This window comes from Heterobasidion irregulare (genome assembly GCF_000320585.1).
Source record: "Heterobasidion irregulare TC 32-1 unplaced genomic scaffold scaffold_02, whole genome shotgun sequence".
Classification (NCBI taxonomy): Eukaryota; Fungi; Basidiomycota; class Agaricomycetes; order Russulales; family Bondarzewiaceae; genus Heterobasidion; species Heterobasidion irregulare.
Window position 1 is genome coordinate 1,701,504 of NW_009258198.1, and position 16,533 is coordinate 1,718,036.

General features: G+C 53.0%; 5 protein-coding genes across 5 annotated transcripts; 3 read left to right on the top strand and 2 right to left on the bottom strand.

Moving 5' to 3' along the window:
• Positions 1-63: 63 nt before the first annotated feature.
• Positions 64-1,630, top strand: HETIRDRAFT_443574 (uncharacterized protein; the record flags this gene model as incomplete). Its single annotated transcript, XM_009544201.1, has 8 exons — positions 64-298; positions 351-424; positions 482-657; positions 711-741; positions 795-864; positions 930-1,045; positions 1,114-1,297; positions 1,361-1,630. The coding sequence occupies 8 exons, from the start codon at positions 64-66 to the stop codon at positions 1,507-1,509; spliced, it is 1,035 nt and encodes a 344-aa protein (XP_009542496.1). The 3' UTR covers positions 1,510-1,630.
• On the bottom strand, positions 1,596-2,681 carry HETIRDRAFT_457440 (uncharacterized protein; the record flags this gene model as incomplete). Its single annotated transcript, XM_009544202.1, has 4 exons — positions 2,619-2,681; positions 1,989-2,566; positions 1,807-1,935; positions 1,596-1,754 (listed from the first exon to the last, which is right to left on the bottom strand). The coding sequence occupies exons 1-4, from the start codon at positions 2,668-2,670 to the stop codon at positions 1,596-1,598; spliced, it is 918 nt and encodes a 305-aa protein (XP_009542497.1). The 5' UTR covers positions 2,671-2,681.
• A 130-nt stretch (positions 2,682-2,811) lies between these two features.
• On the top strand, positions 2,812-4,819 carry HETIRDRAFT_154439 (V-ATPase, subunit H). The gene is made up of 11 exons (XM_009544203.1): positions 2,812-2,898; positions 2,954-3,155; positions 3,209-3,284; positions 3,342-3,407; positions 3,476-3,652; positions 3,710-3,817; positions 3,869-3,956; positions 4,011-4,174; positions 4,227-4,352; positions 4,421-4,522; positions 4,581-4,819. Exons 1-11 carry the CDS (start codon positions 2,821-2,823, stop codon positions 4,705-4,707), a joined length of 1,314 nt encoding a protein of 437 aa, XP_009542498.1. The 5' UTR covers positions 2,812-2,820; the 3' UTR covers positions 4,708-4,819.
• Positions 4,820-5,242: 423 nt separating this feature from the next.
• On the top strand, positions 5,243-6,765 carry HETIRDRAFT_237617 (uncharacterized protein; the record flags this gene model as incomplete). The annotated part of the gene is made up of 6 exons (XM_009544204.1): positions 5,243-5,728; positions 5,787-6,203; positions 6,266-6,299; positions 6,354-6,396; positions 6,452-6,510; positions 6,566-6,765. Coding segments are annotated over 6 exons (1,239 nt in total), but the record flags the coding sequence as incomplete, so codon positions are not given.
• A 489-nt stretch (positions 6,766-7,254) lies between these two features.
• On the bottom strand, positions 7,255-15,856 carry HETIRDRAFT_443577 (uncharacterized protein; the record flags this gene model as incomplete). Its single annotated transcript, XM_009544205.1, has 13 exons — positions 7,255-7,694; positions 7,804-8,851; positions 8,907-9,329; positions 9,380-9,892; positions 10,284-10,347; positions 10,400-10,560; positions 10,648-10,832; positions 11,074-11,105; positions 11,222-14,670; positions 14,773-15,071; positions 15,287-15,647; positions 15,701-15,718; positions 15,773-15,856. 13 exons carry the CDS (start codon positions 15,854-15,856, stop codon positions 7,600-7,602), a joined length of 6,732 nt encoding a protein of 2,243 aa, XP_009542500.1. The 3' UTR covers positions 7,255-7,599.
• Between the last annotated feature and the right edge of the window lie 677 nt (positions 15,857-16,533).

The following is a 16,533-nucleotide window of genomic DNA, read 5'->3' on the forward strand; positions in this document are numbered from 1 at the left end:
AACACGTCTTGTCGGTGAACAGCGCGCATCGGTCCCTCTCTTGTTCGCTCTCATCTCGTCTCCATGCCCAGTGCGACAGTCATCCGCGCAGCGTTTTTTGCTGTCGGCGCTGCTGTCGGCGGAGGAGTCGCCACTGCCCTCGGTGTATCCAAGAGGAAAGAGCTCGCAGTCGCCGTTCCAGCTTCGACCTCTGCTTCGCAAAACTTTCCAGTCATTGACACCGGTGCCAAAGGAGACTTGCGCCTGTCGCCTTCAGCAAAGTCCGAGATTGTTCCTGTGTTAAAATATGGCAACCCGGGTTCGGAGTCGTCCAGTCTAACAGTCTATATTCATCTCATGCCGTTGTATAGGCCCTCTTTCAGACCAGCTCGTTAGAAAGGCATACGCAGCTGCTTATGATCGCCGTCTGCGACACCCTGCCTGGGTATGAATATATGCTCGCTGATCAGCCCAAGTTCTAAGTCGAGGGCTTTAATCCCAGACAGCAGAGCATCTGACCGCATCGTCTCTCGGACGCTCTGGATCTGGGAAGGGTTCATCAGAGAGTGAGAAGGGTGACCGTCAGAAATCGCAATTCAAGGAAGACGAGGCAATTCCTTTGCCTTTCCGCGCACGGCTGCAGGATTATTTCCGGAGTGGTTATGACCGTGGCCACATGTGAGCGCACTCGCTTCCAATTATGATCGAAAATATTCACGATCTGTGTACAGGGTTCCAGCCGCTGATGCGAAGAAATCCCAGGCTCGTGGATCCAATCTTTGTCTGACGAGTCTAGCTTATGATTGAAGTAACAGGATGCGATGGACGAGACGTTCCTTCTTTCTAACATCGCGCCTCAGGTTGGTGCAGGGTTCAACCGTCACTGTGCGTTCGTCTGCGATAGTATCTTGTGCTCCAGCACTCACCTTGACTATCGTATGATAATTTAGACTGGGCCTACGTAGAGGATTGGTGCCGGCGTCTGACTGGCTCCTTCGCGGATGTGTATGTCTTTACCATTCCTTTATACCTCCCACACCGTGATCCAGACGGTAAATGGCGAGTGGTCAGTCGTCTTACTTTCGCTCTTCCATACGTCTACACTCAGTTCTGAAATACTGTCTTTGCTCGCAGACGCACGAAGTAATTGGCAACCCTCCAAATATTTCTGTACCGACGCACTTCGCCAAAGTCGTTCTCACGTCGCGGCCATCTTCTCCTTCCACACCCAACGTCTTCGAGATCTCGACAGGTGCGTTTGTCCTCCCAAACGCGATTATTCCGGACGAGGCACCGTTGGAAAGCTTCGTGGTCCCTGGTGAGCGTCTCCTATCCCTCAAAGAACGCGACGGCGCCATGCTGACCAGGAGGCGTGTCATAGTTGAGACAGTAGAACGTGCCGCAGGTCTAACCCTTTTCTCGGACGCAATCAAAAATGGGTCGAAGCACATCTGCAAGACGACCAAGTGCGATGTCATTGTGCGCCGATTTGATGATGCGCAGAAAAAGCCCAAGGCTATCTCTCACTAGTCTACCTTTGCATCAGACGCGGTCTGCCATAGAATGTTTCAAACTGTCAAGGTTCCATGGCATGCTAGGAGTGATATTATATGAATTTAGAAGTCAGATAGCATATCCTTGGTTGCATCCCAATACTTAGGGTCTACCCGCTTCCGAATCTCCAATTTTGTGAGCCAGGCGAAGTCGGAGACATTTTTACCGTCTGGCTGCACTTGGCCAGCCATGATGTGAGCTTTGAAAAAAAAGACGCAAGTCTGGAACACATGTGTGAATGAGTTGCGTAAAAGGCTCAATAGGTGGACATACTTTCGAGGGCATCGAGGTGTCTTTAGGTGGTGCGGAAGGTTCAATCTCGTGGAGACCTATCGGCTTTCGGCTGACGATCCAGGTGTCCATACCCTCGCCGCATTGTGCAAGAAGGTCACGGCGCGCAGCCTTTGATAGGCAAAGTTTATGGAAAGTTTCGTGATGATTCGGCATAGGCGTACCTGATGCAAAAGCTCTCCCTCCTCGACCTTGCCTTGCGGGAATCCCCACACGTCACGCCCATTCTCTTTCCGTTGGACCAGCAAGTACAGGTTCCGCTGTCCCTTTCGGTCTAAGCTCTTTACATCCCCGGTCTCGTCACTCGCGTGCTTACGGGACACCGTCGACTCGTCTTCGGCCTGCCCAAACTTCTTCAGATCCTCCGCCGTCAGCTTCGCACCAGGCGCGTTGCGGGAATCCGCGCCAAATCCGCGCCCAAACGCGGTGCGGTCGCGCTGGCGCTCTTCGAGGTTAAACTTCGCCTCGAGAAGCGATCCCTGCTTGAAGTAGAACTCGTATGGGAACGGGTTGTGCAGCGCGCGACGGATGCGAGCCTGGTAGGCATAGAAAGCGCGCTCGAAGAACGAGGGAGTGCGCGTAAGTATAGGCGAGCGATTTAATATCACAGAAGTGTGAAGAATCGGTCGAGAGGCCTGCTTTGGACGAGGTTTAACGGGCGGGGGGGGTCCTGTCGAGGTCGTTTCTGTTGACGCTACGGCCTCCGTAGCCAGCCCGCGGTAGCACGAATTGAGGGCACGAGCTGGAAAATAAGTTAGGCGGTAATACATACGTGCACTTGGAGGAGATCATACCTGTGGTATGTCGCCTACATGAGGAAAGCCAGGAGCGGGAGGAATGGTTCATGGCTGGATGTCAGACAGCTCGTTACTCGATTCGGAAACAGCACAGAAAATCTGCTTACGTAATTTACTTTGCCTGTTAGGGCAGCCGCTCCGCTGCTCGAGTCCGCGCAACTCGTTGGGCTTGTAAGGCAACGGCCACTATCTTCCAACCATGTCCCTCTCACTGGTCTCCAACGCGTATCTTGATGAGAGCTCTGCGAGCTTGCGCTTGAAACCTGGTTTATGGAAGGTATGCACCGTTCAGCGTTGCTTTCTGTCGATGCAGCTTAGATGTCCCGGAGTAGGGATATCAACGGACAGGGCTCATGACTTCGGAAGAGCTCGCCCTTATCACGAGGGTTGACCGACAACCGAGAGCAAAAGTAGAGTCTATATTACTCTCGGAAGGCCAGACCTACGCGCTCCTATACCTTCGGCTGCTCAAGAAGTTCCAAGCAGTTGACACCCTGCAGTGTATCCTAGTCCTCATCACGGACGCCATCGCCGGTGCGCGATATGCATCTAGTTTATAACTCCGCATTTAATTGTCGACTCAGTAGATCACGACGAACGCATATCGCTGTTCACAAAAGCAGCAGAAACAGACCCGGAGCTACCCTATGGGCCACTACTCCGGTGCGCTCTATACCAGATCTACACAAATATGCTCATCCCAATACGGATTTTATAAAGTGTCCTCGAGACCACAGATGACTTTGTACAACTCAAAGCCGCTCAGATTCTCACCGTCTTATTGAGGTACGTGCGTCATACGAGTCGTGCTGCTTATTGATCTAGGACCAACGCATACCGCATCTATATCTTAGCTCTGAATCAACGCCTCTTTCTCACCATCACCTTCAGCCATTCCTCGCCACAATATCGGCTTTTGTACAGAACGCGTCGCATAACAAACTAGATATCGCTGTACAGTGCCTAGAAGTTATCCTACCTCGCCCTGAAGTGCGAAAAGCAGTCTGGGAACATCCAAGCATCATCTCTGGGTGGGTGGGCTATTCTCTTTCTTTCAGGGCGATCTATCCAGGCTCACGATTCGACAGCTTAGTAGACGTCTTGAAGCGGAATCCTGGTCCTCAAATGAGCTACCAAGTTGGATATTGCTTCTGGCTATTATCATTCGAGCAGGAGGTTGCAGAGCAAATCAATCAGTAAAACTTGTGTTTTCTTTGCGCTTATAGAGCGTGCTGACTGTTTGCCAGGAAATATGACATCATACCATTGTTTGTTGACATTGCTCAAGCAGCAGTCAAAGAGAAAGTAATTCGTGTCATAGTCGCAACATTTAGGGTGCGTCTCTTGCAGCTCGACAATTCCGTGTCAAAAAACCTAATCTCTCAACAGAACCTTGTCACGAAAGCCCCGTCCGCGAACCTTCCCGCCATGCTAGTCTCACAGCTTCTACCTTTCTCGAACAACCTAGCCACGCGCAAATGGTCAGATGAGGATATCCTCGAAGATGTACAATTTCTCCGTGACGAGCTCAAGACAAGGTTCGAGAGCCTTACGTATGTTACTGTTTTTGTGAATTTGATCTGGCACGATCTAAGCCTCGTGCAGAACATGGGACGAATATACCTCGGAGCTGACCTCCGGCCACCTGTCTTGGACACCAGTCCACGAATCGGATATGTTCTGGAAAGAGAATGCCGTCAAACTGAATGAGAAGGACCATGCCTGCCTCAAGTTTGTGTTATGCTTCCCTGAACCAGGTTGGACGCTAATGATGCCGGGCATCGCCTTGCCTTACATAGGCAACTAGTCAGTCTGCTTCAAGAGTCGCCGGACCCCGTCGTGCTCGCTGTAGCCGCGCACGACTTGGGACAGTATGTTAAACACTATGAACGAGGCAAAAAGTACGTCTGCCATCCAATATTGTGTTGTGTATTTGTCATGGAGAACTCGTTCTTGCAGGGTCGTGACCGATTTCGGTGCAAAGACGCGTGTGATGGAGCTGATGTCGCACAAGAATCCAGATGTTAGGTACCAAGCTCTCCTATCGGTACAACAGCTGGTTAGTCATCCGTGGCAGGCAGTCTGAAAGACCCGTTGAAGGTATGGAGATCGAGATGTGATAAGATAGGTAACGACATGAGAACGAATTGAGGACTCACGTATATAATTATTTTCAATATCATCTTCTTCGTGGCCGGAGTCGTTGCAGATCGTGATAACTGACTAAATGGGATGCAATCATCCCCGTCGGTGCGCGCCGACTTTGTTCCCCGCAACACGCCAGGGTCATACAGTTCCTCTTTCCCCGTAGCGCTGAGGTATCTTTTGTTTGTTTTGTTTCCGCTTCTCCTTAGCCTCGCACCGGTGCTCATCTTCCCCCATATCCAGTCTGACCTGAATAGCCAACGATGACGCCGCCCTCCAAGCCCTCAGATGGACGCTCTTCGTCAAGCGCTAACAAGCGCCCAGCTACGAATTATCTACCGACACCTCCTCCGTCGAAACGGCAGAAAGTATCCAGTCCCTCCAGCAGCGATGACGAGTTGTGGAGCAATTTCCTTGATGTGGACGAATGGGATTGTGACGAAACTTGCCTTCTGTCATCGCCGCCCATTGACCTCGCAGAGATTGAACGTATCTTGAATAAGACCTTTCGTCTCACAGCTTTTCGTCCAGGCCAGATGGAGGTCATCGAAGCGACTCTGTGCGGCAGGGATGTTTTTTCTGTCATGCCGACCGGAGGAGGTAAAAGCCTCACGTTTCAACTCCCCGCAATCCACGACAATACAACCAGAGGTGGCATGACTCTAGTCATTTCACCCCTTATTTCTCTCGTGGTTGATCAGGTCATGTATTTGAGAGGCATCGACGTCGACGTTGAATTCTTCGCATCGAATGTTTCCGAGGAGTATTGCGACAAAATATGGAGCCGACTCGTCGAGCATGGGCCGAAGCCGGCCCTTCTTTATATCACACCCGAAAAACTCGCCTGCGACAGACGCATGATGGGCGCTCTCAAGCATCTGCATTCTGAGCAGAAACTGGCAAGGATGGTCATCGACGAGGCACACCTGATCTGTACCTGGGGAAAGGACTTTAGAGAAGATGTTTGTCTCTCGAACGTATCTCAGATGACTATAGCGCTCACACCCTCTTTATTCCTAGTATGCAAAATTGGGGATCCTTCACGAACAATTCCCCAACGTTCCTCTAATGGCTCTGACAGCGACCGTCACCGCCAAAGACCGTAGCGAAATCGTGCGCTCCCTTGGTCTCCGTACCGATCATCTATTCCTCTCGCAATCACTCCATCGTGCGAATCTTCGATACATCGTGCATACCAAGAAATCGACGGTAGCCGAGACGGTAATACAAGACATTGCCACCTTCATCAGAACAGAGCACGAAGGTGATGCCGGCATCGTCTACTGCAACAGGAAGGAGCGGTGCGAGCAAGTCGCGCGAAAGCTTCGAGAACTGGGTCTCAAGGCTAGATACCTTCACTCAGATATGGAGCTCTCCGAAAAGCAGGACGTACTCGTAGGTTGGCACGCGGGGGATTGGAATATAATCGTAGGGACGGTAAGCAGAGTAATCTTGCTTGACGCGATTTGGAAACGACGATGCAATATATTTCTTTTTAGGTCGCATTCGGGTTAGGGATCAACAAGCTCAATGGTATGCTCGTTCCATATGCTAATGATAAGGCTTTTGATCCTGACCCTTTGACAGTGCGTTTCGTGATTCACCACGACATTCCGTCGTCGCTCCTAAGGTACTTGGCTTCATTGCCGTATTCTCTTCGATTAACGACGTAACCTCTGATTTAGTTATGTGCACGAAACTGGACGTGCCGGGCGAGATGGGAAGCGAGCGGATTGTGTTCTGTGTATGTGTATCGAGGGAGCTTCGCGCCGAGTGGTTCATCTTACTTTTTGTTGCAGACTATTCTTCCGAAGACTGCAAGCGTCGGATTGCGGTAATCCAGCGTGAGGCAGTGCCCGAAATGGAACGGCTGATAGAACTTGTCCAGGAGGTCGAGCGATTCTGCCGCAACAACGTGGATTGCCGCCGATTCCAGCTGCTGGGCCGTTTTGAGGAAGTGTTCAACCCGGAGGACTGCGCTGCATCTTGCGACAATTGTGCTGTCAATGGCTACTCACTCTTTTCCTCTCAGCACGGCAGTTCCTTCATTAAAGAGGAAACTTCTGATTGCAATGATGACAACGACGATGACAATGCAAGAACATTGTTGAATCCTAGTATGACACCACCCTCAAGCTCAATCAACCTGGATGATCTGCAAGGGAGGTGCTATGCAGAGCTTGTGGTTCTTGATAGGATGGTGAGTCTTATAGCCCAGACCTATCATTAATCAGCAGCCTATCTTTCTCTGTTTATAGATACTTGAAGAGTCAGGAGATATCAAAGGAGGGTTTGTATTCAACTTAGAGTCACTACAGATGCTGTCATGTATCCTTCCTCAAGGTCAGTCATTGTTTATTCATCATCAGGGATACCATTCTCACCTTGTTTGAAGACTGTGAAAGTTTTAGATCAGCATTGTCTGATCAAGATGCAAGAGGCTTTAGAGCAACATGGGCAGCTTATGGCTATCAATTCCTCACAATATGTGTAAAATTTGCAAAGCTTCGTGATTCTCTTGAAAGGTAATGTGTCTGTCTAATATCAACAGGATCTTGGCCTGCTTTGGCTAGATGATCTTGGTGTGTTGAATCATTCTTTATTCTCAATACCTGATCCCTGCTAGAGGCTGTATGTGCTTCACTATTCAGCAGCACATATATTCTCTAGCAGGGATCACTAAGAGGGCGAATAAATCAACATACCAAGAGCATACCTGCCAGAGCAGTCATGTGTTCTATATACATGTCTGACAGCACACTCAATTTCTTTTGTGCACATGTCAGTCATGCCAGGCATGCCAGTCAAAGCATCAGCCAAAATGCAGTGTTATCTACACAATCATCTCGCAGCACCCCTCGCCATAAGCAAGCATGACTTCCTGTCTCAGTGGTTTGGAGAAGTGGTGAGGCTGAATTGTCGAGCGGTCTCGAGCGACAGAAGTCAACGATTCCGAGTGACATGTGTAGCGCGTACAGCAGAGAATATTAGACAATAAAGTGGTTGCATGGTTTTTAGCCTTGCACCCATAACTCACCCACGACATCCCACTCCTTCAACACCCGCGCGGGTGCCGGTCGCCGCCCCTCGACAAGGGCCTTCTCTTCGTCCCCGTCCTCCCACCGATCCTCCACCAACAACACCCTCAGCCCACCGACAGTCGAGAAACCCGCTCTCACCGGCAGATATGACAGCTCGAAATCCCAAGAGGCTTCCACCTTCGCCGCCGGAAGCTTGACATCGTGCGAGGCCGAAGAGTCGTCGTCGCTCTCGACACTCCCTTGCGGCTCCTCGCCCGAGGGAGACAGGCGGACGGGCGGGAGGAAGAGCGCCGACGCGCCAAGGTATCTCGCTCCCCCAGCGCTCGGTTTGGCGTATTTCTCTGCGTCTTTAGGTTCCGGCACAGGGCTCGGCAGAAGTGGCACGCCGTCTCCAGAGCGTTCGTCCTCTCCGTGCGTCAGGTACTGCTGCTGCGGCGAGCCCACGAGCGTGCGATCGTCCATCACCCTGCTCAGCGGCGTCGAGGTCACAGAAGGCGGCGCAAGCCCGATGGGCTTCACTGACGCGCGCTGATCGACAGATTCAACAGCAGGAGCAGACGGTTGTTGTGATGGGCGTATCTGCGTCGGTTGGACATGCTGCACGGCAATCGAGAGCACGCGGTCTCGACCCCGCGCGCGCACCATCGTCGCCGAAACGGCGAGCGTGAACGCCACGCTGAAAGGAGTCTCGATCAAGAGAGGATCGCGGGGTATGGCTCGAACGACGAGATCGACGTCAACAGCATCAAGCATCGGGATCGTCGCCATTGTCAGCCCCTGCCCCGACGCCATTGCCTGCCCCGCAGACCCAAAAGTGACGGGGCTCTGGGTTCTTGGAGGGATGGACATGGGGCGATTCTTGAATGGTGAACTTGGACGGTATGATGCAGGACCGATCGGCGGCGTGCTCGCCCGCGAAGGGGGTCGTGAGCCCTGTGATGGGGTCTGGACAGTGGCGGAGCGTTGGAGATGCAGGGGAAGGGCCGATGGAGGTTGGCGTGGTGGCTGAGTGGTAGGGGAAAGAGGAATACGTCGAGAGAGCATCTGCAGTAGATCGCTCAATAAGAGTATGCGGAGTCTTAGATCGATAATCACTCACCGACGTCAGCAGCCGCCCTGGCTCGCCAAACGACGATCTCCATGTAATATCAAGTCGCCCGAGGGGGATCACCTGCCCTGGTGAATGCTGTACAGCAAAAGTCGGTAAGACAGTGGCGCTGAGGATGCACAAGTACTGCCTCGCGTCTTGAGGCTGCATCATTCCTGTCGGTCCGGAGAACAAACTCTCCCCGCCTACAGACATAGCGTCGGCGTCCAATGCGCCTGCAGCAAAGACATTGGCATCGTCCACTCGCCACCCCTGCGCGGGCTCGAAGAGCATGCGCTCAAACCACATAGGTTCTTGAGTTAGGTTTTGTATATGAACTTCGAGGAACACCTTCTCGCGCTCATTGCGCGACAGCAGGGCGGACGGCGAGCGCGGCACGTGAACCTTCGTCTTGACCGACAGCGGATTCGTGACCTGCTCACAGATGAACAACGCCGCGCATGCGAACGCTCAGAGGCACGCACCACAAACTTGTAGAATTTACGAAACGTCTGCACACTCGGATCGCGATCCACTGCACCCTCTGAGGACGTAGCTGCAGGTGGGCGGGCACCAGGTGGGAGCTGGTATGTGACGGTACACGCGAGGACGTGCTGGCCGAGCTCCTTGATCTCGTGCTGCACAACGGTCTCGAGAGTGTCGCCCGCGGCGAGGACAAACGTCGGGCCGCCGAGCTCGGCAAGGAGGACCTTGCTCGTCGCGGTCTGCATCTCGACGCGCAGCAGCACGCTGCCGACGGCGCCCACGGCTTCATTGTTCACCGCGAGCGCGCCCGAGAACGTCTCGCCGAGCTGGATGGCGCCGAAGGAGGCGGGGAGGGTGAGGAGCTCGGCCACGCCCGAGAGGTCGCGCAGAGTCTTCGGGTGGCCAGGGAGCGGAGCCTTGCCTTGGAGAGAGAGGACGGAGGCGGTGGAGTGTGCAGAGAAGGCAGGAGAGCTGGAGTAGAAGGGCTCCCAGGCGCTCGCCAAAGAGGGCCGCTACTTATGAGGTTTGACCGTCATCCTCTCGACAAGTCGTTCATGCGACAACAAGACCAGCAACGTACGGAGAGCCGCATCACCTTGAGCGAAAGCAGGTGCCCCGGTCCATCCATCTCGTCGTCGTTTGAGGTGGTGGTCGTTCGAGTAGTAGAGCGTCGTTAATTGTGTCGTTCAAGCTCCGATCTCCCACAAGTGTGCACTTTGTCGATACAGCCACCAGGCCAACGAAAAACAGTCTACGTAGTGGACTACTATTTATCACAGCCCATAATGCACGAACGGTACCCAGCGCGCAAAAGAGCTGTTGTTGAGCTCGGTGCGCCGCTTCCTCACCGCGAGGTGAAGTGCACGAGCCGCTTCTGTGGTATCAGGTAAATCGCCCTTTTACCCCATGGAAAAGATGTCCATAAAACTCGTCCGCGATCTTGGGATCATCTTCGTCGTAGATTGACCTGTCGTCATTCCATTGAGACATCGCTTAGAACAGGGAGCTCTGGCACTCACCACATAGTCGCAACCACCCTGCGGAACCCGCAGAATAACATCGTCGCCGCTAGGTGAAAGGCTTCATCGGGTAATCGCACGTCCCCCACTGCAGTCTCGCATGCGCTGAGAAAAGCTAGGGATGCATCTGGGAGAGACTGCTCCATGATTTTGGAGACCTCCTAGAGGCCATCGTTGAGCAGAAGGGCGCTGGCCAACGGATCAGATGAGTTGGCGATACCGTGGCACGCAAAGTGGGCGATGGACACGTGAGGAAGACGGGAAAGGACGGCTTCCACATTCGAAGACGGGGAGTCGCGGTCGCCGAGCTTGATGAGAAAGGAGGCTGGTACATGTTTGGCGATTTGCTTCAATTCCTCGCGCGTGTTAGGCAGCTGGGAGTATCGAAGATCACTGGGCTCAGGTTGTATCGCTACCATCACCTGAAACGAATCTGAGCTCGAGGGTGTAGGCGAGCTAGCGAGGAGAGCTTAGTGTCGGGATGTAGGACGACACCATATAATCTGACGCGTTCTCAGGGCTTTCCCCGTCATATATCCCAGCTGCGTGGATTGGAAGAAAAGCGAACGGCCCCGTCGGACACCACCACACACGCAGCGAAAAATCAGATTTCTATAGTATGCGTAATGGTTCATTGTCAGCTCTCGGCACAAATGATGTCGAAATGTGCTCACCTCGAGACCAAGGCACTGAATCACCGGCTACACTACAGACGTCCAGAGTATCGCAAGGAGGCCCCGGAAGATGTCGTCCCGTTCAGGCATCCTATGTCGTTTTTGAGCCTGATCTTGCTCGGTGAGCGGGGCACCGCGGGAAGCTTACACTTTTTGAAGCAAGGACTGCAGGGAAACTTGATTTGCATGTGTGAGATTATTGAAGACGGCATCGAGTAGAGAGTTGGTGAGAAGTTGAGCATCGCGACCAGTCATCATTGAGGACAGGGAGACGCGCTCTACACCAGTTAAGGTGATGATCAGCGCATCACAGAGAGACTCGGTGGCATTGAGAACAATGGGACCATGAGCCGCAGCCTCCCTCAGCGATGCTAATTTTCTAGGACGCAGAAAATCTTGGAAGCCTTCCAAATCCCGAACTTCTTTTAGCGTTGCCGACCATTTGTCGTGCAGTTGACGAAATCGTGCCGCCTGAGCCTCCGCTGTCATCGCTGTAGACGGATCATAAACAGCACCGACACTGGAAGTCTTATGGAATGAACTCTGCTCGAGAGCACGGGAGGCATCCTGCAGCGTTCCCCCTAGTTCGGGGTTGACCATCCAGAGGCCATCAAAGCAGGTCCGAAGCTGCAGAGCCTGTGACCAAAATATAGATCTGCCTTCTTCCAGCATCTCGACAGCCTGATCGTATCGACCTAAACGGATGGCGCAAGTGGCAGCGCTACTCGCGATCAGACGATCCCCCAAGTGGTTGGCCAATAGCTGATGACGGGACTTCATGTACGAAGCCATCATCGCCAAACGAGGGAGAAGTTCAACGGCATGGATCCAGGCTTCCAAGGCAAACTCCTGATCGGATTCATCTGCGCATCTTGCCCACACTTGAGCTGCTTTCGAGGAATCGAGGACAGACGAGTCACACGCAACTGCGGTACGAAATGAGAGCATGGCTTCTTCGAGTAAGGCTGTGTCGGCGCTCAGTTTGTATTGTTTCCAAAGACAAAGAGCGAGCCACGATTGATAATGGCTCCGGAATGGATGAGAAGCGGGACAGAGCAGAAGTCCTTCGCGTAGGAGTAAAATTGCCTCTTCGAGGTCGTCCTTCCGACCTTTCTGCCTGAATCTGCTTGAGAGTGTGATTGCAAGGTTATACACCAGGTTCGAACGGCTGAGATGTGGTGCAGGACAAAGTGCGAGGGCTTCCCGCAGATGCAGGACTGCTTCCTCGACATCATCTAGTTTGCCTTGCTGCTTGAATCGGCTTCGTAGCGCTGTTGCCAGAGTGTTCAACGATGTCCAACGGTTGGGATGTGGAGCAGCACGAAGAGCAAGGGATTCTCGTTCAAGTGAAATAGCTTCTTCGAGGTCATCGATCTGGCCTTTCCTCTCGAATCGACTATGGAGGGCGATGGCCATGTTGCTCAACGACTTCGATTGCCCGGCGTGTGGGGTGGGAAGGAACGTGTAGGCTTCCCGCAGAAGTAAGATTGCCTCTTCGAGGTCATCCAACTGACCCCCCTGACTGTAGCGGCTCTGAAGTGCATCGGCCAGGTTACTTAATGACTTTGGATGATCCAGGTGCGGGGCAGGATGAAGCACAAGGACTTCTCGCAGAAGCAAGACCGCCTCTTCGAGGTCATTGGGTGCGCCTTTGTACGCGAATCGTCTGCACAGTGCATTCGCCAGGTTGTTTAACGAGATCGTATAGTCGTTATGTGAAGAAGGAGAGAGTAGATGAGCTTCTCGAAGGAGTGAGACCGCCTCGTCGATGTCTTCCACCTGACCTCCTTGTCTGAACCTACTCAGCAGCGCATTCCCCACATTGTTTAGAGCCTTCACACGATTGCGATGTGGAGCAGGACAGAGTGCGATAGCTTCTCGGCCAAGTGATATTGCCTCTGCGAGATCATCTGGCCGACCTTCCTGTTCGAACCGCTCCAACAGCACACTCGCCAGATTGCTCAATGACGCAGGGCGCTTGTAATGCGGAGCAGGACGTAGCAGTAGAGCATCGCGATGCAGTGAGAAGGCCTCTCCAAGGTCACGCTGATGACCTTTCTGGGCAAATCTACTCGACAGAACAAGCGCTAGGCTGTTCAACAGCATCGGACGATCGGCATGTGTGGCGGGTCGGGACACAAGCGCCTCCCGAACGAGGAGAATCGACTCCTCGAGGACATCCAGCTGACTTTCCTCCTTGAAGAGGATGTGCAGCGTTGCTGCCAGATTGCTCAGCGACTTGGGACGACCGGAGTGTGAAGCAGAATGGAGTGCAAGGGCTTTGCGGTAGAGTACGGTTGCCTCTTGGAGATCAGCGATTTGGCCTTTTTTTTCGAACCTTCTGATGAGTACATTTGCCAGGTTGTGCAGTGACATCGAGTGATCGGAATGTGGTGCGGGAGAGAGCGTAAGCGCTTCCCGCATAAGCAAGACCGCTTCGGCGGCATCATCCAGATCTGCTTTCTGCTCAAATCTTGTCATGAGTGCATTCGCTAGACTGTTCAAGGACTTCGGACGAGTGGGATGGGGAGCAGGATGGAGCAAGAGAGCTTTCCTGTAGAGAACGATCGCCTCTTCAAGGTCATCGATCTGGCCTCTCTCCTCGAATTGTTTTGAAAGCGCAGTCCCCAGATTGTTCAATAGGTTCGAATGGTTCGGTTGTGGGAAGGGACACAGCATGAGAGCTTCTCTGAGCGGCAAGATTGCCTCTTCGAGGTCGGCCAGTTGACATCTTTGCTCGAATCGATTCTGAAGCGAACCCGCTAGGTTGCTCAACGATATCGCACGGGAAGGATGTGGAGCAGGAAAGAGCGCCAAAGCACGTCGGTGAAGCTCAATTGCTTCATCGAGGTCCTCCGCTCGACCGCCATGCTCATAACGCTCGGAGAGCATATTTGCAAGATTGTCCAAAAGTTTCGGATGGTCCGAATGCGATGCAGGACACAGCATGGCGGCCTCCCTGACAAGCGAGATCGCCTCTTCCAAATCAACCAGCCGGCGATACTGCTCAACTCTCGTCATCAGCAATTTCGCCAGCCTGTTCAAAAAGTCGCAGCGCCCAGGATCAGGAGCGGGACGGAGCGTGAGAGTGTCCCGGCGGAGCAAGATTGCCTCTTCCAGGTCGTCCAATTTCCTGTTCTTTTCGAAACGAACTGAAACGGCATCCACAAGGTTGTTCAAGAGCATGGGATAGGCGGCATGCGGCGCAGCACAGAGGACAAGGGCCTCCCTGAGAAGCGAGATGGCCTCTCCAAGGTCGTCCAATTCACCTTCCTGCTCGAATCGACCCCAGAGCGCATTCACCAAGTTACTTAGCACCATTAGGCGGATGGGATGTGGAGCGGGAACAAGCCTAAGGGCTTCCCTGCAAAGTTTGACTGTCCTTTCCATGTCACCCCTCTGCCCCTTCTTCTCGGATCGCATCGAAAGAGCACTGGCCAAGTCGGCCAGCAATTTCGGGCGACTACGATGCGTGGCAGGGAAAAACAACAGGTGCTCTTCATGGAGAGCTATGCACTCCTCGAGGTCGAATTCGCGGCCTGTCTCCTCGAAAAAATCACAGCGCCATTCAGCCGGCCGGTCGAGTACCTCATGATACTAGGGAGCATCCACGCTGAACAAGGTGCGGATGCTTCGATAGAAGAGTAGACATGCAGCGTCGAGATCCTCTGCCCGGCGTGATGTCTGGAATTGCCTCACGACGGTCTGACCTCGCTCGAACGATTCCCGCGCCTCTGCTTGCATTGCAGACCGTTGAGCGCTGGTACGGAGTGCTTCGGCAACGTCATGGGCGCGACCCTCCAAGATGTACTTGATCACGAGAGCAGCCGAAAGTATCCCTAGCAGGTGTGAATGGATGCGATGAGATGGTGCCTGGAGGCGCAGTCCTTCCTGAGCGACTGAAATCGCTTCGTCCAAAGACCGAGCTTGTCGTGTGTGAAGGTTGTGCAAGAGAAGAGCGTTTGCAAAGAGATACATCGACGTCAATCGCTTGACATCTGAAATCCCACGCTATCTAACAGCCTGACGATACAGCGAGATCGCGGAATTAAGTTTCGAGACCGGTGCAACCTGGCCAAAGCTATTTAAAACATAACGCAGGCCCTCTGCTGCTTGACCTTCGTTGTTGAGAACTTTCGCAATGAGCGATGACACATCAGGCTATGAAACTCATTAACCAAAGCTAGCGTTGAAACAGGATGGATGGATATACTTGCCTCTGTCCGCCTCTCCTGTGCGACATCGCTTTCGTGACAGCCAGTCTCCGACTCCAGGGCATCTGTGATGACTTTCACAGCACCATTCAAAGCCGCGTCATGTCCCGTCCAAACATATTTGACGACCAAGACGAGGGCAAAGTCCTTCGTTGAATCTCGATAAGGGATATCATCCTTATCTGTAGACTGAGAATTGCGCGCTTCGCGGAGGAGATCCAGAGTCGTCTCGAGTGACGACAACTGACTTTCCTGCTTCCATTCCTGCACAATCGAGTACGAAAGTGCGTCGAGTGCGTCCGCATCGCAAACTTGGCTTTCGATGATATCGTCCTCAGGGAGTTCAGAGGACCCTTCTGCCTAGAGATCACCGTGAGGACAAGAGATGGCACCCACATCGCGTAGATACTCACGGACGGTTCTGCTTCCGACTTGACTGGACGAATTAGTTGTGGTGACTACTACGAGGGGAATGCTCAACGCACTGTAGCGCTACACATGACTGCGGCCATAGATGTGTCTTTCCCTGACGGATCACCCTGTGCACGATTGTTGTGTGTCCCTGACATTGGTGGAAGGTCTGGGTTGTATGCAATGGAAGACTGATTGGGATCGGAAATGAAGAGACACGCTTAGAGCTGGTTGGACTCGGGAGGGTGCGCAATACTGTAAGTACACGATATGAATGGCCTATTATGTGCAGCCGGGCGGCGGCGTCCCTTCCCCATATACCTCGGGCGCCAGTGTGGGGAGAAGAGCGCTCACTGCAAATACGAATCAAGGACCGTCACGAGCATAGTATCCAAATCCGAACTCACTCGGCACCGGGAGAGGCCTTGGGGGAGAGACACCCCCAGGAGTAGTATGCTGTTACTAGAGATGCTCTTGCTCGGTTTGTATCAGCGATCAATGCTCAATACCCACAGGATCGGACTTGGATTGTAGATTCCAATGGGACTATAGTAGTATAGACAATGTGGGGATGTAGAACAAGATGAACTTGTCGGAAGAGCTGTCGAGGTTGCTCGTGCGTAGGGGGCCCGGACAAAGACCTGGTTGGAAGCGTGAGAATTAAAAGATCTCTGTCCTGAACATGCTCAGACGTAGTTCAGACGTGCTCCCTCCATGGGCTCAAGCCTCATGCGCTGCGCGACAATAAACGGCTCACCAAGCAGAGAAACCTCTTCGAAACAACACTCACGACAGAAAAATACTGCACATGATTCCCTCGACATAGCCTCACCCG